The sequence below is a fragment of the Fukomys damarensis genome, unplaced genomic scaffold (assembly GCF_012274545.1).
Source record: "Fukomys damarensis isolate Sample0158 unplaced genomic scaffold, DMR_v1.0_HiC HiC_scaffold_12, whole genome shotgun sequence".
NCBI classification, from domain to species: domain Eukaryota; kingdom Metazoa; phylum Chordata; class Mammalia; order Rodentia; family Bathyergidae; genus Fukomys; species Fukomys damarensis.
Genome location: NW_022900924.1, coordinates 57368281 through 57394886, shown reverse-complemented (window position 1 = coordinate 57394886; position 26606 = coordinate 57368281). Strand labels below are relative to the sequence as shown.

The following is a 26606-nucleotide window of genomic DNA, read 5'->3' as shown; positions in this document are numbered from 1 at the left end:
GATCAGACCTCTCATTACTGTGCTGCAGTTTAAAATCAGGAACCTTCAGTGAAAGTGGTAGGCGATTTCCAGCTTGCTTTGGATTCAGATGCTAGTTGTGGTGGAGTGATTGATACAGTTATGCAGTGTGAACAGTGCTGTTTTGTTGGAGTTGTCTGTGGCAGAGCCTGTAACCTACTTAGCACCAGGACCACTTGTACAAAATGTGGACAGTGAAAGTAAGGCCATGTGGAAGGAAAACTTTGTTCAAAAGCCGCAGGTCAGCCTTGGTTTTGGTTTTGCTGTGACCTGTTTTAAATGAGTCTGTTAAGTGGATAATTTGTTAAACTCCTTGCTCTGCATCATGTATTCTGGAAATAAGAAATTTTAACATTAGCACGATACACTGTCATGCTTTTCTGCACCATTGAAATACTTCACTGTTTCAAGTGTATAAAAACACAGCTACCATATTGTTCAGAAGTTTTTGTTGTTGTTCTTCAAGCCCCAACAAGGAATAGACCATGGAATTTGTTCCATAGTGAGGTGTTTTTAGTTTTCACTGCATGATTAATGACCTTAGCCTCATTCTGGAAAACTTGAATTCTTCTTGTCCATTAGAACAAGTTCCTGCTTTACCCAAGTTTAATGTGATCTCTAAGGAAAACTTCTGTTTGGGTCAGGTTGTTTGAAGTTTTGTTGCCTATTCTATGAGAAAGTATGTTTCTCCTTAGCAGGTATAAACTAGCATCTTGGTAAATCTGAAACATAATCAGATGATTCAGAAGAATTTTAGATGGAAATTATTCTGCTACATTTTATTTGCTATTGTGTTACAAGTGAAACCAACAGTGACAATATTACATTATAATTAATAACAAATGTATGATATGTTCTGTTCTTTTTTTTTGTACGGGGGATCAAACTCGGGACCTTGGGCTTGGGAAGCAGGCGGTGGAACCATTGAGCTAAATCCCGGCCCCTATTCTATTCTTACTGTGTGTCATTTGAAACATAATTGATGCAGAAGACTTAAACCGTGACTTGGGTTCTTGGGTATTAGCTCAGCTGTTGTCTGTAGGAGGAAAGGCAGCACAAGGTGTCCATACAGCCTCCCTGTTAGCCTGCATGGGAGAGACTCCCTGTCTCTGCTCCACAGTTGTCAGACATGGCCCATCTACCAGGAGGGAAAGAGACTTCTAAACCCAGAGGCTGTGTAGGCCAAGGCCCACCTTAAAGCTGCAGTGCCCTTCTTCGACATCCTTCTTTGAAGATTCTGTGTCTTTGTTGTAAATGAACATTAAACCTTTTGAGATGATTGGTAATATCCAAGGTGTTTTTTCCCCAGAGGTGGGAGTCACAGTGAGTGGTTATTAAACGTGTGTATTGTGCCAGCCACCTAAACTGGACTCAGGTTAAGGACCCAGTTCAGCCCCACAGTCTGAGTAGGCAGGCAGAAAGAATGTAGAGACCACCTTTAAGGGCCCGGAAGGGAGTTTCTGGATGTCACTGTAAGCAGAGCAGGGTGTTAGAATGCAAATCAGCAGGGAGGGTTTTTCAGAAAGAACACAGTGGGTGGAAGAACGAAGTTGGACTGGGGTTGCAGCTCAGTCATGGGGGCAGCCGGTGGGAAAAGAAAAGGTTGTGACTGCAGAGGTTTAGACTGGTGGGAAACAGGCCTGGGTCATGCTGGAAGGACCTTGGTGCTAATTAAAGAACTTGGACTGTGTCCGATTAGATGTCCCTGGAAGGGCCGGAGCAGGATGTTGACAAGAGCAGAGTGCCTGCGAGGCTCATGGAGTAGGATGGGAATGTGAGCCCCAGCCCGGCCAGTCCCTCAGTGAGGCGCAGGCCGCAGGCTCTGGAGTCTGCTCTGCTGCCTACAGGTCCGTGGTATCGAGCAAGTTATTGAGACACCCTGTGACCCAGTTTCTTCATTGTACAACCCTGTTGCTAGGACACTTGGGATTGTTAAATGACATAAAAATCCTCTCATTGCCTGGCAGGCGGTCAGCACTATATGCGTTAATCATGATATTCCTGTTCTTTGCTCGAGGGCCTAGTCAGCGAATGTATAAACACGACTGGCAGCGCATAGCTATCTTCAGCCCTATGGGTCTCTACAAGGATGTGTGTGTGCTTTGTATAGTAAAATGTATTTGGCTACTGAGGATTTGCATAAAAATCATAAATCTCAGGTGCTTCCAAGTAGGGTGTACTTAAACAGAGAAAAAGCAGAGTTTACCTTTGTGTGTATGTGTACATGTTTGTGTGTGTGCACACATGCGTGTGCTACTGTGGAACCAGGGATTGGATGCAGGGCTTTGTGCACGTTTGGCAAGTGCTTCACCCTCAAGCTCTTCCCCAGTCCCCAGTTTATCCTTTTAGTTTGCATAATCTCCTACTTTTATATCACGGCTTTTAATCAAGCATGTGAAATATTTTTCCACCAGTAACCTAAGTGACAGTAGGATTTATGTTTATGCAGCAGTGAACGTAAATGCACTTTGCTTATTGCTCCATTGATGCACTTAGTATGATGTGCTACTCTTGCTCTGGGCAGCGGAAGACTTGACAAGAACCAATGAGAAGAGGGGTAGAGTGAAAAGGGGACACCAGCGAGGGCACCAGGGCTGCCTGGGTGCTTGGGGCCAGCAGTCGTGGCTTTGCATGCAGCTTCAGGGCTCATGACATCACGGCCATGCAAAGCTACTTAACTTTTTGCAACCTCAGATTTTCCATCAGAAAATGGGGATGTTAAATAGGCAAGAAGCTCACAGTGGGGAGCTGGGTATCTGAACAATCTCCCGTAAGACACCAGGGACAGCACCTGGGATGCGATGGATGCTAAGGGCGTGCGGTTCCCCTCTCCATATCAGCACCTTGCTCTCGCTGCCCAGTCTCTAAGCTGTAACCTGCAAGGCAGGCTCAAGAAAATCACCTTTCCTCTTCAGACCTTCAGGTTTCCCAAACCTGCTCTCTCCCACCGGACTCTCTCCATCCTTAGCATCACCGCTAACCTCCCTCACCGAGTGCATTGAGAAATTCTGTCCGCTTCCCCCGCTTCCTCCTGTAGACTACTGCATCCGCGTGGGCATTTCTTCTGGTCCTGAGCACCAGTCAAGCACCACACTGTGGATTCCATCCTGTCTTGTCACCCACACTATCAGCCTTGTGTCTCACCTGTACTTTCTGCCTCTCTCCTCTCAGTACAGGCTTCTCGTACTGTTGAAAAAGTTCCCTCCCCAGATTCTTTCTTTAGCTTTTGTGCTGTTTTCTTTTCCCCCAGCATGGAGGGAAAAGTGGACGTGTTATCCCCACTTCCACCCCAACTCAGGCAACCCTGGGCTTCTGTTCCTACACCAGAGAGGGGTGGTAGTCAGCGAACACGTTTCGCTCTCTCCAGCCTTACCTCCACCTTCCATCGGCATCGTCTTGTTCTCCTCTAACCTGGCCAGTCTGTCTTCCTGTCTGAATTCTCTCCCTCTTCCCCTTAAATACTGTTGTGTTCCCAGAGTCTGTCTGTGCTCATTCCCTTTGCTGTTTACTTTCTGCCCCCTTCTTGGAGTGATCCCCTGTACCTTTGTGATTTTTTACCCTCGTCTGTATGCTCCTTCTCTTTCTGCTGTGCTTTAGCCTGAGTTCCAGAGCTCGGTTCAGCTCTGTGAGGGACATCTCCATCTGGGTATTCCACAGACTCAGTGAGTCCATGACTGAATGGTGCTAATCCTCCCTGTCCTCCTCTTCCTTGATCTGCACACCCCTTTGCCCCAAGCCTGCACTAGCTCCAGTTTCCTGGCGTGGCTGGTGGATCCGCTGTCCCATCTCAAATTTGAAACCTGGGTACCCCCTGACACCACCACCTCCTCTCTCTCCATCTGAGCGAGATCCGAATGGAAACAGCTGCCCTGCAGGACCTGGGGCAGCTCTTGGGCCTTGATGAGCTCGCGCACGATCTCAGTTCTGTGCTAGGCAGCCTAGCCGACCACTCTGTGTGGGCTGATGCTGGGAGGCTCACCTGCCCGGAAGGTACACAGAGGGGCCAGGCCCAGGGAAGGAAAGGTGTTTGCCCACATCTGTCTTCACACAGATGGGCTGAGCGAAAAGCTGTGAGGATGTCACTGAAAAATGGGTCCCAGGTGCACTGCAGTTCTCTAACTTTTGTCCTTAGTCCTCTGTGGGGTGGCAGGGAGAAGATGGCAGGGGCTGGTGGGCACCAAGTTTTCCTGCCTAAGCAGAAGTCCTCTTGCTTCTTGTCTCAGAGACGTTTTCGATGTGGGATAACAGCACACATCTTCTTGAAATCTAAATATAATTCTGTTTTACATATTTTGCCACTAAATAATGTTTTCTAGTAGATCATGAGTAGGCAGAACACGGCCTTTGAATATGTAAAAATTAAGAAGCTTGTAATTTTACATAATCTAACAGAAGAGATTTGCTTGTGTCACCTACTTGTAAATGTGTGAGACGAGGTCACACAAAACAGCGTTGCTCACTGGAAGCAGAGCTTCCTGTGACCGCAGGCGAAGCACTCTCTCTAGTTCCAGTGGGAAAAGCGCCACGGTCTGAGACCTGGGCTCCTCGTGGACTCTGGGCATGTGGTGCCAAGTACAGAATTCCTGTGGCACCTGGGCTTGCAGCTGCCTGCTGAGCTTGCCGGGGTCGCCAAGGAAGTGGTCCTGGTCGCCTGGCCACAGAGGTGACGCAGCCCCTCTGCCTGTTCTGCCGGCTCTGTGTCTCCGGCAGTGTTGTAGGGTGACTTTTACAACCTCCTCCTTCTCTGGATGAGCTGCTTCTCCTGGGAGTCGCTGCCGTGCGCGGTGGCAGGCAGATGCTTTTACTGAGCTGTTCTGCCCTCGCACTGATTAGGAGACCCCATCTGTTTGTCTTGTCAGCTTAATGAATTGAGGGCTCATAAATGTAGCTGACTTCTAAATGAGAGCCGAATCACAGGAAGAGCAGGTTAATGGGCTCTTTTTCCAGATATGGACGAGCAATTACATTGATAGCTCTAGGAGAAAAGTAGATTATATAAACAGTTACTTCACCCGTTCTGGTGACCCTTGGTGATTCTGTGTGCTGATGTTTTCTCAGGGACAGGAGCCTGCCTATCCTGTCTGAGAGAAAGGAGATCATCTGCCTGACTCAAACAAATCAACGATTAAGTACAAGCCACCAACATCCTTCTGCTGTATGATACTCAGAAGTGTTTTTGGGGTACTTGTGTTTGAACTCAGGACCTTGTGCTTGTGAAGCAGGTGGTGGTACAACTGAGCTATGTCCCTGGCCCCGGAGGAATTTTGTAAGGATTATAAATATTTAAATAACAACAAAATGAAATGAGTTAGTGACTGGGGTCTGCGGCCTGGTGCCGTGTGACCGACCAGGGGGCCACGAGGGTGTGAGGTAGAGCTGCATAGACTGTGCAGCCTGACTTTCCAGAGACTGCATGAGCTGTGGCCTCAGTGCGGCCCCGGCAGCTTTTAAAGGCCGTTTCCACTCTGGCTGCTCTGCACTTGCAGTTAACCCGGACCTGGAACACTGTGACCCACGAGTGAACTGACCCTGGCCTCCTTCTTCCCCTCCAAGGAATGAATACATCCAGTTTCCCACCAGAGCTACACACAGCTGAGCAAACGTGTGCTGCACACCGGCATGTGCTCCAGGCACACTTACACGCCTGAAACACATCTTCACAGAAGTGCTGTGTCACGATCCCCACCTGGCACAGGCAGAGGCACAGGCACTGGCTCAGCATGGTTAGGTGACGCCGCCGGGGCTTCCACAGAGGTGGCTGTCGGACCTGAAATCCTCCCGTCTCAGCCTCCCTGAGTGCTGGGATTACAGGTGTGCACCACCATGCCTGGTTACAGCGTGTTTATTAATCTTCCATTTCTCGCCAGAATCTTTGTCAACAGCTTGTGTTTAGAAATACAGAATCCAGGGCCGGCCGGGGCTTTAGCTCAGTGGCACCATGCCTGACTGGCAAGCACAAGGTCCTGATTTCAAGCCCTGTAGCAAAAAGAAAAAAGAAATACAGAGTCTACCAAAAAAGATGTATACACACTTCAGGAAAAGAAAAGTAATGTGGTATTTTTTCAGCAGATGGTGCTACCCTGGTATGTGGGACCCCAGAGGATGTCATATATCAGAAAACCCATTACACCGCCGGCACTCAGAGAAGAAACTGAAAATGCCTGTGCAGCAATATCAGGGGCCACGGTCACCCAAGCAGCAGCTCGCCGTGCTAATAAACGTCTGGAAGCTCATGGCCACCACTCAGCACCTCCTGTCATTGTAGAGGCCAAGGTAACTTGCACGAACCTCACCATGTCTTAAGCAACTTAGTGTTAAAGTGTGCACCCGTTTTCCTCTTCCTGAGGCGTGTGTACGCACACTGGGGGGCTCTGCATGTGCACAGATATTCACAAATGCGTGCACTTTCTTATCTGTGCCTGCTCATGTTTATGCCAGGTGGCTTTGCTATTACAGAGAGCAGTGTGCAGGGGTTCAGGGCTGTCCGTGCTCTCACTCACGCTTTCTCGTTCTGAGCGTCCCAGGGCGTGTGCAGTATATCTCTTCGTGGCTTTGATGGGTATTCCCTGAAGTATATTGTACATCACTCCAGTTCCTCTACGTTTTCTGAGACTCGCTCTGCGGCCTGACACACGCTCCGCAGTGACCCGGTGGGCTGCTCTACCCACTGGATGTGTAGAGGTTCACGTGTCACCCGATGAAGCTCTTCGGCCTTCGGGACCCACATCCAGACGGTGTCCTCCCTGGGTCGTCCCCACGCTGTCCCCAGCCCGGTCGTAGTTTCTGCATGTGAGCTGCAGTCACCGCTGGCACTCAGCTGTCACAGCCATTATCACCAGCCTGACCTCACGGGTCTCCTTGTGCAGGGACCTTGCTAGAACTCCAGCTCCAGTCCCGGAAGCCTTTCTTCGGGTGGCACTTTAAAGCCTGGTGCTGTACAGCTGGCAGGGGTGGTCCCTGTGTCCCTCCTAGACACCGAGCTGCAGGCTGCATCCTGTGGCATCCGGAGCGCCTGTGCCTCTGGGGCCCCAGTGCTGTAGCTCGGGCAGGAGACTCAGTGCGAGTTGAATCAACCCTCAGGTCTCCTGATTTCCAGCCAGCATTCAGCGTGGAAAGCGCTATAGGTGGTCGCCATCCTCTGTGGACTCTGACCCCACAGGGAGAGGCCCCACCCTCCCGGTGAGGACTTGGGAAAGGGGAATTGCCTTTTGGCTGCCACACACCCTGTAATCTGCCCTGTAAAAACTGTAGGCCTGAAAGAGCAGGCGTAAAGTCAGCAGGGGCAGGAAAGAGTTCTGGCCATAAACTCTAATCCCACCAAGATAATCAGGCAGTGCTTATAGTGCAGTCTGATCTCAGATGAGGAAAGCCGTATCAGGTTCACCCCGAGGGCCACTTCCAGGGAACCAAGGAAATTGTTCTGCCAGAACCCACCTGTTTGGGACTGTTCTGGAAAGTCTGAAGATCAGAGAGAGGAATTCGCCCACAGGCCAATTTACACTTTGCCTGATTCAGGACAGAGTCTGATGGTTACTGGGGCTGGTTGGGATTCTTGGATTTCTGAGCAGTAATACTGTGAGGAAGGTTACACACAGAGTGCAGACTCTTCTCTGGTGACCTCTGGCCACGGAATTGTGTGAGCGATACAGCGCCTTCACTTCAGCAGTGCACATGCAGTGAGGCAGGGGGCAGGACAGTGGCCCGCAGCGGTGCCCAATAGAGGACTAGGTGGCACTGTTACCCCTACCATGGTGACAGTGTTTATTGACAGCTGGTGGAGGACAGGACACTCCCAGGACGGGAGACCATCAAGCCGCCTGAAGCGGGGGAGAGGGCTGCACAAGCCCAGTGCTGGCTCCCGGTGGGAGGAGGGCGAGCTCTGGGTGGCCCAAGGGCCCCAGAAGGTGACACTTGTGGTCACTGCCATCCATATGTCTGCATGGGCGTGTCAACTTCTGAACAGATTTGTTTCCGGGGTGTGAAGAAGCCACTCACATGGCTCTGAGCTCCAGGCAGCAGCCCCTGTTAAGGGATGACTAAGGCAGCCCGCGCACAGCACAGCAGCAGGTCAGAAGGGCAGTGCTCGGGGAGTGGGGCCCCCTGGGCGGCCCATTGAGCCCCGCAGGCTCCTCCTCCACTCCCATCTCTCCACCTCTCCCCAGCCAGATGTCAGCTCCTTGGGCTTTTCCTGTGTAGGTGGGGAGAGCAGGACCCGAGGACTCCGGCTCAGCTGTCACCTGCGCCTGCAGGCGGCTTTGCTCTGAGTCTCCGTTGTGCATTGTGCCAGCTGGGAGGCACCGGGACCACGTCCTCCGTGACCCTGTTCTTAGGAGAAAGTCAGCCTCCACCACCCAGACGCAGGTTACATACTCAGCCCTGAGCTCGGAGCCAGAGTTGTTTTCAGTATCCGCGTGCAAGTATCTTTCTGAAGCTTGTTAACTAACGTACGACAGGGCCCCCGTTCCTCTCGCTGCTGGCAGCAACGAGAGCTCACCCTTCCTGCCCAGCCCTTCCAAGGGCCCCCCACTCCTCCCACCACGGCGGGGCCGTCCCAGGTTGTACCCTTGTGAAGCAGGGCAGCATTGTAATGTGTAGAACTGGCAGGCGCCCTCCCTGGCTTCTGATGGGCGGAGAGGGGCTCCCTCCTCATTTCTGCGGAGCAGCCCTCATCAGTGGCAGAATGTTGTGTTTAAATTTTTCCCTCAAAGGGAAAGGCAACAAAAGGGAGGGCAACAGCGCCTCCTGGAGGAGCAGAGCCGTAAATCGCGACCCAGCTGTGCCTCCGCCCCACTCCCTCCCCACAGCAGCGAGGAGGCCCGGCCTGCTTTCTTCCTCCCCTGCTCAGGCAGCCGCCCTGCTGGCCTGCTGGCTGGACGGCCTGGACCTTGTTCCCAGCCCCTCTAGGATAAGACTCCTTCACTCGGGTGCCCTCTACCTCACTTGAGAAAATCTCCCCCCGGGCCAGCTAGTTTTAAGTGTTTTCCTTCCCGTATTCTGCATGATTCCAGATTGTTGTCCAGCCGTGACTCAAAAGCTGTGATTTTCTGAGAGTGAGCCTGTCATTTCCTGAAATGTTTAAGACAAACAAAAACAGACAAACAAAACAAAAGATCCTAGAGTCAGATCTGTGAGAAGGTAAGGCTTTTCCAGGTGTGGTTGTGCACCGGGAGGCTGAGACAGAAGGATCTGGAGGCCAGTCTGGGCTACATAGTGATTCTCAAAAAACAGACAAACAAACAAAACAAGATGAGGCTTCAACAGTAAAAGATAAAACCTTGGCTTCTACTCATGCCCAAAAGTTGCAAAACCTCACTGAAGATGTTAGGAAATTCTTTTCAGCAAAGGCCTTTTGTAGACCTGTTAGAAATCCACAACAGCAAGAGACCACAGCCTTGCCTGCAGAGGAACTGGGCCCCCTGTAGCTGCTTGCCTTCCCGAATCCATCCTTTCCTGCTTGCCAACATTTCTCCCTTGCCTGCTGCCACCGTTGTAAGATTTAGCACAGGCAGTGCACATCTGTCATCCCAGCACTCTGGGAGGGTGAGGCATGAGGATATCACAGCCTGGGCTCTTAGTGACTTAGCAAGAACCTGTCTCAAAATAAAAAGAAAGGCTGGGGACATTGCTCAGTGCCAAGGCCCCAGGCTCAGTCCCCAGCCCTGAGGAAACCTGGCCAGCCCGAGGCACTGGAGGACACATTGGCTGGTGTGTGTTGGGGTCCCTCTAACTTCTGCCTGGCACACCCAGTTGTGGGCTGTCCTACCGTGGCTGCAGTCACACCGGCTAAGGCTGCCGCGTCCCATGAGTGTTCCCCTATGCCCAGGGTATTTATTTATGGGACTCTCTTACTGTGTGTAGTAGCTGCTTCTCTACATAATTAACAGTCTTTGCAGGGAACTTACCCGTCCATATTTCTGTGGGCGCCATCTCCCTACTTACCTTTCTTAGACCATGATGCCCCAGATGCAGTTATCAGTATTAAAGAAAAATTCCCAGTTAGGGTTTAGTAAGCTCAAAAACAACTGAGCATGTGGAAAAAGCAGGGTTTCTAATGTTACTAGAAACTAACCAGTAGGAAGCCATGTCTGTGAGTATTGTACTTAGAACTGGCTTTACATCTTCATATTTAATAGTAATGAAGTTAGTGCAGAGCAGGGGCCTGGGGTTCCTGGGAAGACAGAGCCAGTTTTCTTTTAACAGCATCTGCACCAACAGTGGCTGAAGAACAGAAGGCCTCCGCCCTTCGGCACCAGAGATCAAGGGCCAGAGAATTCAGAGACAAGGAAAAGGCAGTAGCAATCCACTTATCATTTTCAGGAGTTTACACACCAAGGCTGAGGCAGGAGGATCCCAAGTTCAAGTCCCTCCTGGGCAACTGAGTGAGACTGTGTCTCAGAGAGAGGTGGGTGCTGGGAATGCAGCTTAGGGTTTGGTGCCCTGGGTGTGGCCCTCCAGTACTGAGGGGGGATATCAGGGGCCACCCTCGTTTGAGCCTCTGGTGGGGGTGGCACAGCGCAGCAGGGGTGCAGGTCCGAGGGGGCATAGGAGGGAGAGCAGGGCGGGCTCCCACAGCCCCTTTGAGCACCTGGCCCCAGTTTGGGGAGCTCTCCTGAGTCCCTGTATCTGTGAGGCCCACATCCCCTCTGTCCTGCTGCCCTGATCACAGAGCGTGCAACACAGGGCCTTCTCAGGTCAAGTTCAGCTGTCTCCAGGGCTTGGCAGCCACATGGGACTGGTGGATCTGTATGTGTGTGGTGTATGCACACTCCTGTGTGTGGTACTGGAGATTGACCCCAGGGCCTTTGCACTGAATTCCACCCCAACCCCTTAAAAATTTGTATTGTATTTTATTTGTGGTACTGAAGATTTAATGCAAGTCCTTTCCACTGAGCTATCTCCTCAGCCCTTTTTCATTTTGAGATATTATCTTGCTAAGTCACTAAATTGCCCAGGTTTATTTCCAATTTGTGATCCTCCTGCCTCAGCCTCCCAGAGTGCTGGGATTACAGGCCTGCACTATCATGCCTGGTTCCTTTGTAAATTTTGTTTGTTTAGACAGGTTCAGACCAAAGATCCTCATGCCTCAGCCTCCCACGGTGCTGGATTACAGTGCAGCACCACCCCTGACTACATACAGGTTTCTTTTCTGGAGTATTTTAAAACGGATCTGGACCGCCCTATAGCCCCGTAAGTCATGGCATCTTTCACCCTGTACCATTCAGCGCCCCAGCTGGGGTCTCAGGCTTCCCATCTGCTGTCTTAGTATTTGTCGTTGAGGGCAGCTCCGGTCTGGCAGGGCGAGAGCTTTGCAGCTCTGGTTGGAAGAATGTGAGTGATTTGTGGCCGTTACTCTCAGCGCTGAAGCGTGGAAGACACCTTCTGAGCCTCTGAGGTTCGGGAAGTGGGCTTGGGCTGACTCAGTGCGTCTTGTGAACACCGGTCTCTGAGTGCAGTCTGCCCGGGCAGACGGGTTCTCCCTGGGACACTGAAGGTGGTCTGCGCATGTGCGGGAGAGGGAGCAGCTGGATGGACAGGGGCTGCAGACACCGCACTGAGCAGCTCCCCGCGCTGGGGCGCCAAGGACCCCACACCCCACGATTCCCTGTGTCTTACATTTGTGATCTTCCTGCCTCTGCCTTCCAAAGTGCTGAGATTACAGGGATGTGTAACAGAGATCCTTAGGGTCTTCATTGTCTTGTGGGACAGAAGGTATAACCTCTTTCAAATTTATAAAACCAGAATCCGCTTTCAGATAGCCTTCTGAAGACTGCCGGTATAGAAGTTCACAAATCTTAGGCCTAAACGTAGAGCCAACAATTGTAATTTTTCTAGCAGAAAACATAGGAGGAAATATTTATGATTTTTTAATTTCTTAGGTGAGATATAAATCCATGAAATAAAAACTTATTTAGACTTCACCAAAATTAGGAGCTTCTGATCTTCAAAAGACACTGCTAAGACAGAGCACAAGTCAGAGTAGGAGAAAATATTTGCAAATCACAGTACAACCTCGGATGGCAGTGACTTGCTCTTCGAGTGTTCCACAGGACGGGGAAACATTTCTAGTAAGTTTTAACTTGATGAGCGAGTGACGTCTGGAGCGATGTCTTACAGTGTGATCACAACTGAGCCAATGGTCCGCCCAGCCACAAAAGTTTTCACAGGTAAGTACAGGTTAATTTGTTTATTTTTCATTACATTTTGTTTTCTTTATTAGTTTGTAGTATATTACAGTATTATAATCATTTTTTATGTATATTTTTAGGTTGTGGAATGAAATCATCTTTCTTTCTTTCTTTCTTTCTTTCTTTCTTTCTTTCTTTCTTTCTTTCTTTCTTTCTTTCTTTCTTTCTTTTTTCTACTGGGGATCGAACTCAGGACCTTGCACTTGTGAGGCAGGCGAGGAGACACAGCTAAATCCCTGGCCCTTCCATTATTTCTTATGGGGAAATTTGCTTTGGGATGTAAATGCTTTGGATTACAAGCGTATTTCTAGAATGAATTATGCTCACAAACCAAGGTTTTACTGTATCTGATAAAGAATTTATATTCAGGATATGGAAAGAACCCTCTGAACTTAATAGTTAAATTTGTACAAGAAAATGGGCAACTTACAAGCTCAAGGTCCTGAGTTTGATCCTTGGTACCCAGAAAAGGAAAATGGGTGAGGGTGTGCCGGCGCAGCCCTGTAATCCAAGCACTTGGGAGGCGGAGGCAGGAGGATCGCCGTGGTTTCGAGGCCAGCTTGGGCTACATAGTGAGTTCAGGGCCAGCCTCAAGGGAGACTCTGCCTCAAAAAAAACAAAAACAAGCAACAACAAAAAAGGGGAAAATATTTGAAAAGATTCCACCATCAAAGAAGATACTGGATGGCATGTAAGCATAGCAAATTATCCTTTTATCACTAGCGTGTGAGGAAATGCGACTTAAAAGACACGAGAAACCACTGTGCACCTATCAGATGACGGGTGGGGCACAGCTGCCCGCTGACCGGTGGGAATGTGAAAAGGTGTAGCCACTGGGAAACACACTTGCCTGGCTCCTTACACAGTGAGACACGCGCCTCCCTACAACATACGTATTGACCCAAATGACGTGAAAACCAAGGTTATGGACAGGAAGTGGATAACAGCTTCGTTTAAATCACACACACACAGAAACAAATGTCCCCCAGCTCTGAGACGGATAAGACGGGCTGCGGTACCTCCACAAGTGCTGGGGAGAGAGTGGAGGCTTCACCAGGCCAGAGCTTGAGCCGCCGTGGGTGGCCGCGGCCAGGAGAGGCGGACCCTGGGCTGGGAAGTGGTCTGGGGCAGCTGAGTGGTCTAAAGCAGCGGGAGTGAGTGATCCACCGCCTGCGCCCCCCGCCCCGTAACCGCAGGCACGGTGCTGACCAGGGGAAACCAAACACGACGCACAAAAACTTCTTGACTTGCGATGGTCACACCCCAAAAGCCCTCATAAGATGTCATACTGTAAGGTGAAAATGATGCAGTGCGGCTCCCCTACCCAACGTGACAGTTTAGCCCAACCTAGCTTCCCAACCCCCATCAGAACTATGCCGAAGGCCTGTGCACTCAGCTTTATCCCCAGCCCCTTTAAATTTTTTCTTTAATTTTGAAACAAGGGTTCACTAAATCGCTAAATTTCCCAGGCAAGGCTTGAACTTGGGATCCTCCTGTCTCAGCCTCCCAGAGCACTGGCGTTACATTACAGGAGTGTGCCACCGCCCATCTACCCAGCCTCGCTTCGTCACGCTCAGAACACTTGCATATTAGCCTACAGTCCAGCTAGACAATCTAACACAAAGCCCATTTCATAACGGAGTCACTGTCTCACCCAGGCTATCGAATGCGGTACAGCAGCAGAGAGCAGTGGGTTCATGGGTCGGCTCGCTCGGTGTTCTGGGCTGACGTTCATAGAAGCGAGCCTGTGATACTAGAAATTAGGTTTTCCCGTCAGTAGGTGGTTAGGCCGCAGCTGACTGGAAGGGCGAAATGAGGCATTAAATGTAACCCTGGCCCAAGTTGGAGGCCGGGAAGCCGGGGAATGGCAGGTGGGCAGGAGTCCGGCCGGTACGCTGCTGTTTGGGCGGATGGATCATGACTGTGAACCTGCCCCCTCCAGTGGCCAGATGTGGAAGTGCTGCTCCGGGCTTCCCCGCAAGGTGGCTGGCTCTCTGAGGCCTCTCCTAGCACCAGCTAACCTTGGGGATGGGGTGCGGATTCTGAGCTCCGAAATGGAGCAGCGGACCCCGGAACAGGAGGAGGTCAGGCCTCATGTCCCAGGCTGTGCCAGGCCTAGGACAGTGACTCCACTGCGGAAGAGGTGGGAAGGAAGGGAGGTGAGCCCCGCTCAGCTGGGGCTCCTTCCCGTGCGGGAGCTGGTGAGGCCCAGATCCTGGCTGCACCGCAAAGCTGAAGCTGGAGCGCAGGTGCTGCCGGCTCTAAAGCCCAGCTCTGAACCCGACTCCCCGCAAGGGTCCTGGCAGTCTCAGAACCGTGTTCTTAAATGCATAAAATAAAATACTCATGGTTACCATTTCCATTGAAATCGCCAAGAATGCTGTTCCTATTGGAATATAGTTTTAAAAAGTTTTTAAAAACTGTGGTGTGTGTGTGTGCATGTCTATTAATAGCTACATTCGAGATACAGCAGTGTTTCGGAGAAAGGAAGAAAGAGAAATACAGTTTCTGGGAAGCAATGAGTAAATATTTTTAGATACCTGTAATGATGTTGGTATGAAATAAGGCTATTAGGATTTTATTGGTGCCAAAGCCATGGATCTCGTGCCAATGAAAGGAAACACCAAAATTCCATTGGACCGAGTGAGAAGGGTGTGGTCCTGTTCCCCTGTGAGCTCTGGACCTCTGGTGTCCTCGGTGTGAACCCACCAGGGCTTCTTTCGCCTCCTGCCTCTGACTGAGGTAGAAAACTGGGTGCCACCCTGCCCTCCACCCTCTGATAGAGGGGCACAGTCCCCGCCGTCCTCAGTGTGACGGGCAGCCAACTCCAATGTCCTCCGGCACCTCGGTGGGTCCCTTGACTCTGCTCCAGCCTGCACTGGCTCCTGCAGCCATAACAGGAGCCATGGCTCAGCCGACAGCCACTGCGCCGCTCCCACAGTCCAGGCACACAGGTGCCGCCTCCCAGAGGGACAGCTGGAGCTCCCACCCAGCCGGGCAAAGCAGGAAATGGACAGGACCACCGCTGTCACCCTCGAGGCCATGAGCCACGCTGATGAGCTGCATTCCAGACCTGGGCTCTGCAGTCTTGAGGACATGGTGGGAGCTGTCAGTGCAGCTGCCGCCTCCCACCTCCTGTGGAGCTGTCTCCAGGCCAGCTGAGAGGACACTAGTGGCCTCTCCAGAGGTGTTTGCCTTGGTCACAGCAGGCTTCAGGCACAGACCTATCCAGATGACCCCGCTCTCTCTGGTGTACTTCAACCGGAAATTGGTCCATGAGGTGCAGGGCACTGCAGAGTCATGGCTGCTCCTTCCTCATCTGAGCAGTGCTCTGCTCCCTGCTTAGGTCAGTGCATGTGGGCTCCTCCTGAGCTCTACCCGCTGTGCTGCAGCACAGGTCACAGTGAGGCCTCCTCTGAGATCCCCTCAGGTAGAGCAGGGTTTTCCCCTCAGGTTGTGAGCACGTAACACCAGAGGCTATTTTCCCTGAGCGTGATTGGCGACCAGAGGACTGCTGAAGGGCTTCATGGCCCTGCTGAGACCTGCAGGGTCCTGTGAAAGCTCAGAGAGGCACTGGGAGCTGTGGGAAAGTTCTAGAAAGCCACCAAAGGGCAGTGAACTCTGTGTCTGAGTGGGGCATCTGAGAGCATCCGGGAACTGCTAACGAGACCTAGAGATAGAACACTAAGAGTTAAGAGGTGCAGGCATTCAAAGCTTGGAGCTGTCCCCTAAGGCTGAAATCAAAGCCCAGAGCACTGACCTCAAGGGCACTGCCCTTGTCAGTTCAGGACTTCTGCCTGGATCAAAGAAGAACCCTCAACTGACCAATAACATCTTGGACCCTTCCTGTCATGGTTTTCATCCAGACGTTCCCCCAAAGCCTTGTGTACTCACAGGTGGGCCTTTGGGAGGTGAGTGAGCACGGGTGGTGATGCCCAACACTGGGTGAGTCCGCTAGTGTGATGTTGAGGGGTGCAGCCTGGTGGGAAGAGGTGGGTCACTGGGGGCGTGGCCTGGAGCAGTATCTCTCCCTCCTCCTCCCTTGATTCCTCTCTGCTTCCTGCTGGCCCTTCCATGAGCTGTTTTCCCTCAGTTCCACCTCCCTGCCATGCCCCTGCCTTGGAGCCAGCCAACGATGGACTGAACCTCTTCACACTGTGAACTAAATAAACCTTTCCTCCTGGAAGCTGTGGGTGTCAGGTACTGTGTCCCAGTGCCAGCATGACTCAGACACTTCCTTTCAGAGGGCCCTAAGAAGAGGACAGACGGTGGTGAGGGTGATGCCTTCAGTTTCAAGCACCAGTCCACATCTGATTTCCACCTCACACGTAGGAAAGAGCGCCTGTGAGCCAGGGATGTAATCTGTCTCTTCCTGCCTTTGACCACTCCCAGGCTTCCCTGGAAACCTGCTTGTGAGCTGATAATGACGAATACCTTTTGGGTGCGGTGGGCAAGGCGAGGTCTCAGTGCTCCACACGTACGTCCTTGGGCCTGCAGTGCTCTGAGGGGCCCAGAGGAGTAAGAAGCAGCCTTCCCTGGAAGTCCTCAGTGGTATAGAGGCAGTGTCTTGCTGGTTCACAGTGACATTCTAGAATAGGCAAGAAGTGAGTGCCTTGGGAACCGAGAGCATCCCATGGCCAGGAAACCCAGGAAGGAGTCTCTGAGGTGGCGCTGAGGCCATGTCCGGGGGTGGTCAATGGCAGGGGCAGTAAAACCTAGCAGTTAGGCAGGTGACTGACTTAGTTGCACAACCAGGTCCTGTTGCTTCCTAACAGTAGGACTTGGGGCACATCTTCCTGATCTCTCTGCCTGGGTTCCTCATCTGCAGATGGGAGTGGCTTGTGAAGATGAAGTGAGTCAGCGTGCTGTTAGTCACAATGATGGGACGGCGTGTCCTGGGAGAGGTGGGCAGAAGGGAGAGGCCTTCCTAGGGGTTGGGGACTACTCGAGCTCTGAGGGTTCTGGATTCTTTGCTTGGGAAAAGATTGTCAGGAAACGGGGCTGCTGGCTTGAAGACTTCAGGTGGAGCTTGGGAGAGTGCTTGTTTTTACTTTCTTCTGCACCAGGAGTTAAGAAGCAGTTTGTGATCACTAAGACAGGGCTGGACCAAGTGTTGGAAAGTGACAGTGGATGGAGAGAGCATTGCTGGGAGTGGGATGTGGCCAAGTGTGATGGTCGTGGCAGAGCCTGCTGCTGGATCAGGAGACCAGGTGTCTTCACCCTGTGGAATCCGCCAGGCTCTCCTGGCTCTGCACAGCCACCCCCCCAGACCCCGCATGGGACCCAGGGATCGGCTGTAGCACATGTTTATAGAAAGCCCGGAAATGACCACACCCCTTCAGTGTTGGAGACTCTGGAGGATAATATTTCAAACCTCAGATCACCACCCAGAAGCTGGTTATGAAACCAGCCAGTGAGTCACAGGCAGCATTTAAAAAAATTTGAAGCACATCAGAACAGAGCATATCAGAGTGCACTCTGGCAGTGGGGCTAATTATGACTGTGTGGCCCTTTTTGCAGGCGGGTGCCTGTGTGTGGCAGACTGCGTCTCCTCCTGGACCACAGGCAAAGCTGCCTGTACAGGTGGAGGCGGAGCTGGCCTCTCCTCCCTGGCCCTTCCCTCTTTGCCATGCAGCTGGGTGCTCCCAGTCCTCGGAGGCCTGTGGGAGGGTGAGTTTCGCCGGGTGGCTAAGAAGGGAAAGTGCTGTGTGTGCGCAGGCCCGCCATCTCCCAGGGGCTGTGGTCTCTGGAAGGCAGATGGGGTCAGGCTGAACAGACCCCAGGTTTCACGGCAGGTTCCCTCCGCCACACCCAGGGCCTCTGCTGCCAGACCTTCGTCCCGGTTCCAGCTTAGCACCCCCTTATCCCTTCTGTTTCCTCACTCTACCGGAGGCCACACTTCTGGCTCGTAGAGCAGTCTCTGTAGCGATCCACCACACCATGCAGCAGGAGGGGACAGGGACGGGAGCTCAGCTCCTTGTGGCTCAGCGGTTTCCCCCATGGACTGGCCTGGTCCAAGCGTGGCTGGGCCACAATGGGAGGGACAAGCTCTGGATAGGGCAGCCTCATGGTCCTAGGGGGAGCCTCCCTGGAGCAGACGCTGGGTCGGAGATCTGAGTGGAAACTGTAGGTTGAGCTATACGACATTTCCATTTTTATATTTAAAAAAAAGCCAGATACGGGCAGTGTCACGCGAGTCTACTGATATTTTATTCCAGAGATGGAGGTGCAGGCGGGAGAGTGGGAGAGACAGCAGCTAGGAAAGGACTCATTCTCCGGCCACTACTCCTGTGGGGGCAGTGATACTTAGTCCCCTTGGGGTAACTCAGGGAGCTGGTACTGAGCACACACCTCAGAGTACTTCCGCCACAGGGGTGGAGGAGGTAGGTGCGTACTCACACCCATGGGCCTTAGGCCTCAGCTGAGTACTATGGGAAAAAGAATGTTCTGGAACTTCTGACTTGTTGCACGGGAGCAGGGGCACAGCAGAATTTGTTTCCCCAGCAAGGTGACTGGCAAAGCACTGTGGGTAGGGCAGTGGGAAGTGAACCCATGGGCACGAAGGGTGAGGCCCCTGCTGCAGAAATCTGGCCAGCAGGTTCTTAAAAGTCCCCACACTGCCGGCCTCCAGCCACAAGCTCAATGTCCAAGAAAACATGATCACATTTCTCTAGGACAAGTTATTTTCCATTTCCAGATTCCATTCTACAGAATGCTGGAAACTAAATCTGCAGGCCAAGTGAAGCCACCCCTTTCCTTGAATTGCATCGGTTCCAGGAAATGGGCCAATGCTCAGGCCTGGGGGAGCAGGGCGGCACCTGGTTCCCGCAGCATCTGTCCACATGAGCCTCCTGGGGTCACCAGCCATGCTCGGGGTGGTCCCCCAGCACCTTCCAGCCTGGTGCTTCCCGGGAAGGCGTCTGGTTGCTTCCGTGCCAGACTAGGGCATGGGCAGGAGATAAAGTGGTCACCTTAAGCAAAGTAAGGGTTCTTAACTTGGGACTCATGATGTAGTTCAGGGGAATCTCTGAATTTGGGTGGGAAACAATTTATATTTTTACTTTCATTAACCCTTAATAAAGTTAGTTTTCTCTACTCTGATGGTGGGCAACAAAACACAGTAATGCTATCAGTAGGACTTGCCACAGGAACCCTGAGAGTCGCTGAGCTCAGCAGTGCCCTGGACTGGCTGTGTGACCTTCCACCTTGCATTTTCTGGACCCTCATCTGGTAGCAGTTGGAGGCGGAGCCTTCACGAGGTGATTAGGGCATGAGAGTGGAGCCCCTAGGAGTGGGATTGGTGCCCTGTGAAAGACACCCAGAAAGCTCCCTCGTCCCTTCTGCACCTGAGTTCACGGTGCCAAGTGCCATCTGACTAGGAAGTGGGCCTCCCTCAGGGGACCCCGGCTCTGCCTTGCTTTGACCTTTGACTTCCAGCGGCAGAGCTGTGAGAACTAAGTCCTATTGCTTGTAACTATGGCCCAGCTTCTGGCTTTCTGTTACAGCACCTGGCAAATCAAGGAGCACCTCTGTGGCCCCCGAGAGATCACTGGCAGGTCTTCAACGATAAGTTAGTAGTGAGATGTGCCTATTACCATGGCACACATGTTTAAGAATGCATCAGTAACTGTTTCAGAATGATTTTTAGCTTTATGTTTCATGGTATTGACTGCATATATTTGTGAGAAGGGACAGACAGGCTGTGGCTGCTTCTCTCTCCCCGCTCACCCGTGGTAACATTGTAGCCGACCTTTAGGGCAGCGTCACAGACGGGACCGTGGTACTGACACAGCCTGTGGTCTCAGACTTTCCAGTTTCACATGCACTTGTATGTGTCTGTGCGCGCGTGTGTGTGTGTGTTTCATTCTGTGCAATTCTGTCACCTGTACAGTGAAGGTACAACACAGTCCATCACTGTTAATCCTGCATGTGCCCCCCCAACCCCCTTACTGGGGATTGAACTCAGGGCCTTTGCCCTGAGCTACATCCTTACCTTATTTATTTGTTTATTTAGAGATGGTGTCTCGCTACGTCACTGTTACCCAGGCTGGGTCGGAACTTGCAATCTTCCTGTCTCAGCCTCCCAGTGTACTGAGATCACAGGTGTGCATGACATGCAGTCCTTTTATAGTCAAATATGCCCTCCCCTTCCTTCCCCAGACCCTGCCATCTACTAATCTGTTTCCGTTCTCTATAATTTTGTCATTTCAAGTGTTGTACCATGGAGTCTTTAGCCCTTTCAGTCTACATACTTTCAAAAATGCTTAACCTCAGGGACTGGCTTTTGCCATTCAGCACAGTTCTCTTGTGACCCACCCAAGCTGTTGATGGACAGTGCAACCCTTTGTCCTGCCGTGTGGTCTTCCATGCTGGGCCCTTACCCGACCTGTTCACCATTTGTTTGCTCCCAGCTTTGAGTTTAGTTGGTCTGTAGTATTTTATATGATATTTTCCAACATCCTGTTTGGGGAAGGAACCCAGGTTCTTTGCTGAGCCGGCCCACAGGGTCCTCTGGTATGAAACACAGATCTGTGGGCGGGGTCTTTCCTGTCCACCCGTGGGGCCTGGGTGGGCAGGGGACAGGGGAGGGCAGAAGTTTCACAGCCTCGTCTTCTGTAGAATTCCAAGACATGAAAGACCAGTGGGTAGCAGGAGGACTAACTAGGTGCGCTTTGACCCAGCTGGACTCCTGTCCAGAAGACTGAGTTGAGAACAAAGAAAATTCCCAGCTTGCCTGCAGTTTTTGGAGGGGTGGTGGTCTTTCTAGGGATGCAGCAGGTGAGTTTACTGGAGCAGGACAAGGACAGACAATTCTGTAACTCAGCCTTGAAAGAAGACAGTGCCTTATGAATCATATGAAAACGGAGTATCATAATCTCTTTACAAGACGTAGTTGTCAATTTTATCTGTACCAGAACAAGGAGTTACAGCTATGGGGGGGTGATCCAGGGAGGGGCCCAAGGCTAGGAGGAACTTGTTTTTCTTTAAGTCCTGCTTCATTCCCCCTTTGATGCTTTCACTAACAAGTTTTAATAGACAGCATCATCTTTATCATCATCATTATTATCATCATCAGTTTTTGTCCCAAGGTACTGTTCAGTACAACCCACTGAGCAGAGGTTGGTTCTTGGTTACAGCTGTCCATCAAGGGCTGGTATGCCTGGCTGTCAGACTCTTGGCCGGCAGAATGTTTCTGATAAGTAGGGGCATGAGGCAGGGGAGAATTATAACAAAGAGGATAAGAGAGTTATGCTGTCACTGTGACTTATGTTGATCCTCAGGCTTTGGCCATGGGTGCACTAGTCAGCTTCTGGGGTGAACAGAGCAGGGATGTCATTCTCAGTGGCAGTTTGGTTTTGTCACAGGCTCAGCTGGCTCGGGTGGTCTGGATCCTGCTGGCTGGTCCAGTCATCTTGAGCTCATGGCTTTAGCCGCCCGGGGGGTAGATCTAAGACACAGTTTCTATAACTTTAACAGCAGTGGGGCTGTTTCCTTTTATAGGTATGAGAGTGGCAGTCCATATCTTTGGTGTGTGCGCGTGCGCGCACATGCGTGTGTGTGTGTGTGTGTGTGTGTGTGCACATGGGTGTGCTGGGGGTCCAACCCAAGGCCTCACACATCAGGCAAGCTCTCCAACTACTGAGCTACATCCCTGCCCCAAAGCTCTTGTTTTTTCAAAGTACTTACTCAGATATTTACAGATTCAGTGACACGATGCCTGTCATTTGCTTCAAATTCCTATAAGGATGGGTGAGAGGGTGGGATGCGGGTGCAGATCAGCTACTCTGGGTCACAGGCGATGCTGACCTGGTATCACCCAGTCCAGCATGATGGTGTGTGGGGTTCATTTACTCTTCTGGCACATTGGAGGATATGTCCGAAAAGTGCCGCAATGAACAACTTATTTAATAAAACTACTGACTTGTCAGAGGGTGTGGAGGGGAAGCATCTGGATCCAGAAGGAAGGGGTCAACTAACCGGGTGGAGGCCGAGGGTGTGACTGGGGCCACGAGCTCCAAACCCCAGTGCTGTGGTGCAGGGCTGCTGAGCTCTGTGCTGGGCTGGGTGGAGGACTGCACAGATGAACGAGTGCAGATCATTCAGATCACCGAAGGCTGTGTCCGGTGTGGCCTCAAGCTGGTGAGAATTAGTGCCCAGCTGGGGCCTGGCATCTTGGACAGGTGGGGCAGAAGGCGAAGGGGGTCAGGTAAGGCCTCGGGTCTCAGCTCTTCAGCTTCTGCAGACACTGACGGTGTTTAAGATGCCAGGTGTAGTGGTGCACGGCACTCGGGGGAAGCTGAGGCAGCAGGGTCGCCGAGAGCACAAGGCTAGCCTGGGCTACAGAGTGAGATCCTGTCTCAACTCACCCATCTCCCTAAACTGAGAGAAAATAGTTCCAGGAAAACGAAACTGGCTCCTGAAAGCTGCCCGCCACCCACCCACATGCAAGCCCAGCAGCTGCTCCCCATGGGCAGCTTTGTGGGCTTCTCTGTCCTTCCCTGCCCCAGGCAAAAGAGGGGCTTGGCACTGCGGAGGGAAAGTGGGTGACCCCAGGCCGCCTGGCCTGGCTCTGGAACTCCCTGCCTTGGGGTAATGACGTACTTCCTGCTGCAACCTGCCCTTCCTGGAAAGCCTGGGTCTTGCTGGGAAGATGCCTCGGGGGCCACAGGGAGAACTGGCACCCAGCCGAGGCCCAGGGCGCAGCTGTGACGGCCGGGGTCACGGCTGACATGGAGGGTAGGTGACAGCCTCTGGCCACATCTCGTTAGGGAAACCAGCTCAACAGGAAGCAGATGGGCTGAGATGCTTGAAGAGAGGATGAGACATGACTAGCAAGATAAATAATGATAGTGATGGAATGAAGTAAATGCCTGGCAGTCCAGCATGATAGGAGGAAGAGAGGAGGAGAAGAGGAGGAGGAGGAAGAGGAGAAACCGACCCTTTCCCATAGTGAAATTCCAATTAACACATGTAGACAGCATGATGGAGAAAATCACGACTTGGCAAACACTGCGCAATAATTGTTGGAAAATATCCTCAGTAGACACTAAAATTAGGAAGAAAAAGTGTGGGGACAAACAGGAAGCTGACCATCTCCAAGTATCTGTCCTCAAGATTCTTTCTAATTATGGAGGGATAAATAGTATTTCACAGAGGAGAAACCTGGCAGATGCCCCCTGGCCCCCGTGACCAATTTCAATGTCACCGGCAAAGAGACACCTTGGGGTCAGTGCACTGAGGGGCGCGGGGTGTCCTGACACCGATGCCTCACCTCAACCCCTGAAGCATCAAGCTGGGTCCTGGAGACATTCTACAAACACTCTTCAAAACCTCAAGGCCTTGAGAGACGGGAGCTGTCCAGGAACAGGGAGGCTGAGGAGACCCTGCCAGACGTGGGGTTCTGGTTTCCATCCAGGGCCAGAAACAGCATAGCTGGACAGCTGGTGAGGTTTGAAGATCTGTGTGTGGTTCATTTCGTGTTGCTGTAACGAAACATCTGAGGTTGGGCACAAGGAGTTTATTTGGCATTCAGCTCTGAGGATCAGGAGTGTGGTTCCTGGATCTGCCCAGCTCTGGGGGACCCCTCAAAGTGGGGGACATCACTATGGCGGAGTGGCCATGGTGAGATGGGGAAGGAGGGACGGGAGCAGCAGCAGAACTCACTGTGTAGCAGCCCCATCTTCTTGGAGGGCCCCAGGAACAAGGACCTCCCAGCGCCACCTCCGGACCCTGGCTCTAACGCCACTGTGGTCGGGGCTAAGCTTCCAGCACAGGGGCCTTCGGAGAACATGCTTGCGCCCGTCAGCATGTAGGGGGCTCTGGGCGTTATTCTTGCAAATCTAAAAATAATTTTAAAATAAAAAAGCAAAAAAGCGGGAGGAGGAAGCCAGGGTCAGATCCTGGAATTTAGCTGCTTCCAGGGAGGGAACCGGGTGTTGGTGGCTTCTTTTCCAGAGCGAGTGCTGAATGGCACCTGGCACCTGGCACCTGGCGGGAGAGGGCCCCCCCCATGTGGAAGGCATCACAGCTCCGCTGTGCTCAGAGGTAAGCCACCATCACCTCTGGGGACCCTTGGCCCTCTGATGCCTGCCCGGGGGACTGTTCCATTCCTGACACAGACAATGAGACCGAGCCCAGAGAAGTAAAGCCAGCATCTCTAAGTCACACAGGCAGGAAATGCACAGCCCGATTCAAAGCTGGGTCAGGGTGACCCCAAGCTGGTATCTGAATCACTTGGCATGAATGCTCGCTGGAGTCAGGTGGAAGCCACAGATCTGTGGTGGTGGGGACCGTGGGCTGGAGGAGAGGGTGGCTGAGGTGCTGACCCTGGACCCCGGGGCAGGGACGTGGGTCCCACACGTGTGCATTGATTCTGGCTCTGCTTGGCTGGCGTCACAGACCGCCCTTGCCTGGGTGCTCCTGGCTGTGAAGGGAGGGGACAACAGGATGAGGGAGGGGGGGGAGTAAGGCGCTGGCCTGAGTCTGGATGACAGAATCTCTCCGACATGTGGGGGGGCAGGGCAGCTGGGAGGAGTTTGAGCCTCGGGGAACCCTGGGGCGGGGGACCAGGACTGGTGTGGAGTCCTGCAGGGGAGCAGCCCGGGGCCAGTGAGCTGAGGCAGCAGCTCCTCAGCCGGGCTGGGGAGGTGACGGGCGACAGACCAGGCGAAGGCTGGGTGCCGGTGTCCTGGCCTCCTGGCAGAGGGGCTGGAGGGGACGCGTTTCCTGGTCATTAGCCCCCTGGGGTCTCCTTCCTGGGGCAGGGATATTTAAACCTGAACCAGCATTCAGAGGAGGTTGCTGCTGTGGCCGAGTGACAGCTGGGGTGCAGGAAGGGCACCATCCCCAGCCCTGAGCAGGAGCACAGCGTCACCGGCTTGTCACAGAGCAAGGTCCCCAGGAAGGGCCACGGCCACACTCCTGCCTCGGGGCCTCTGGACCTGGCTCCCCAGGTAGGTCACAGCATCTGGGGCCAGGGGAGTTGGGAGCTGCCTCCTGGGGTGATTGTTAGGGAAAAGGAGAAAAAGCAGAGGCCCAAGCTCAACAGGACAGGTTTATTCCGAACAAGCTTGAGAGGTTGCACGGAGACCAGAACAGCCACTCCCACACAGGCTGTGAGTCTTCATAGGGTCCCAGAGGGGTTCAGTGAGGGGGCTGAGGCTCCCTGCCCAGAGCAAGGCTTGAGGAGCGCAGCGGTGATGGTGGCCCAAGGATGTGGCCTGGGCACTGCAGGGGCAGTGGCTGCCTCAGTAGCAGGGCTGGTCATGCTGAGTTCCTGGTGCAGCTGTATGGGGAGGGGCCTCTGATTGGGTGGCGGCTGGATTCCTTCGGCTGTTGCTGGAGCCCTCTGACTGCCAGAGCCCAGAGCAGCATGGCCTGCAGACCACTTCTGTCTTCAGCCCCTCCTCTGTCATTTAGTCAGTTTATTTCTGTCAAGGCTGGTGACGGAACCCACAGCCCTGTGCAGGCACTTGAGTGACTATCATAAAAACCCCTCAAAAGAGACATCTTACAGGTGCGATAACTGGCTCAGAGAAGTTAAGTAATTGAAGAAGTGGGCTAGGCTGGTTGTGGTGGTGCACACCTGTGATTGCAGCGCTCTGGGAGGCTGAGGCAGGAGGGTGGCAAGTTGAAGCCCAGCCTGGGCAACTTAGCAAGACCCTGTCTCAAAATCCAAAGTAAATATTGGCTGAGTAAGTCCTGGGTTCAATTCCTAGTAGTGCCAAAAAAACCAAAAAGGGGATGGATCTTACTCTCTTGGGGTTTCCATGCTTCCTGTGGGTAGCCAGGCGAGTAATTTTGAACCCCGTGTCCTGCAGAAATACGAGCCCAGGGAGTCCCAGCGCTAACACCTCAGGGACAGCGGAAGGTGGAAAAGAAAAGAAAAGAGTGGAAAACGACAGGAGAAAGACTAGAAAATCTTGCCTCCTGCGGCAGCCGGCGCTCCGGGAAACCAGCTCGGGAGGAGGCGTGGTCAGTGTCACAAACATCCGGGTCCCTGATAAGAGCCCGGAAGCACGGCAGAGTGGGGTCCAGGGAAGGAGCGTGGGGAACAGAGCCTGGCGGGCGTCTCCATGACCCCTGGGCTTCAGCGGAAGGGACGGGGCGCAGACCAGATGGCTCTGGGCAGGAAGCCTGCGGCGGTGCTGCAAGACCCGGGCTGCTGGCTCTGGGAGGATGGAGGAGCGCTTTTGGCCTCCTCTGCGCTCCACGTATTTCCAGGTTTTGCATGGGACAGGTTATGCGTGTAATCAGGAAAAATACTTAAGAGTACAAGATAGCGCCTGCTGCGGTGGGCTGGGGGTCAGAGGTGGGTCGGGCTGGTTGGTCCCTGCCGTCCCTGCAGGCCTGGGCCAGCGCCACCGCTCCTGATGGACCTGGGCCCAAGGCGGGACAGTGGGC

At 52.7% G+C, this 26606-nt stretch overlaps 1 protein-coding gene across 2 annotated transcripts in view; it reads left to right on the top strand.

The window, feature by feature from the left end:
- Ackr2 (atypical chemokine receptor 2) overlaps positions 1-26606 on the top strand; it is a 44114-nt gene continuing 17508 nt past the window's right edge. Inside the window, exons 1-3 of one of the 2 annotated variants that reach the window (XM_010624458.3) lie at positions 1-57; positions 6088-6291; positions 24159-24248. In XM_010624458.3, the coding sequence (XP_010622760.1) occupies positions 24214-24248 (35 nt within the window). In that variant the 5' untranslated portion in view covers positions 1-57; positions 6088-6291; positions 24159-24213. Of the gene's footprint in view, positions 58-6084; positions 6292-24158; positions 24249-26606 lie in introns of both variants that reach the window. The other variant, XM_010624459.3, reaches the window with a different exon arrangement.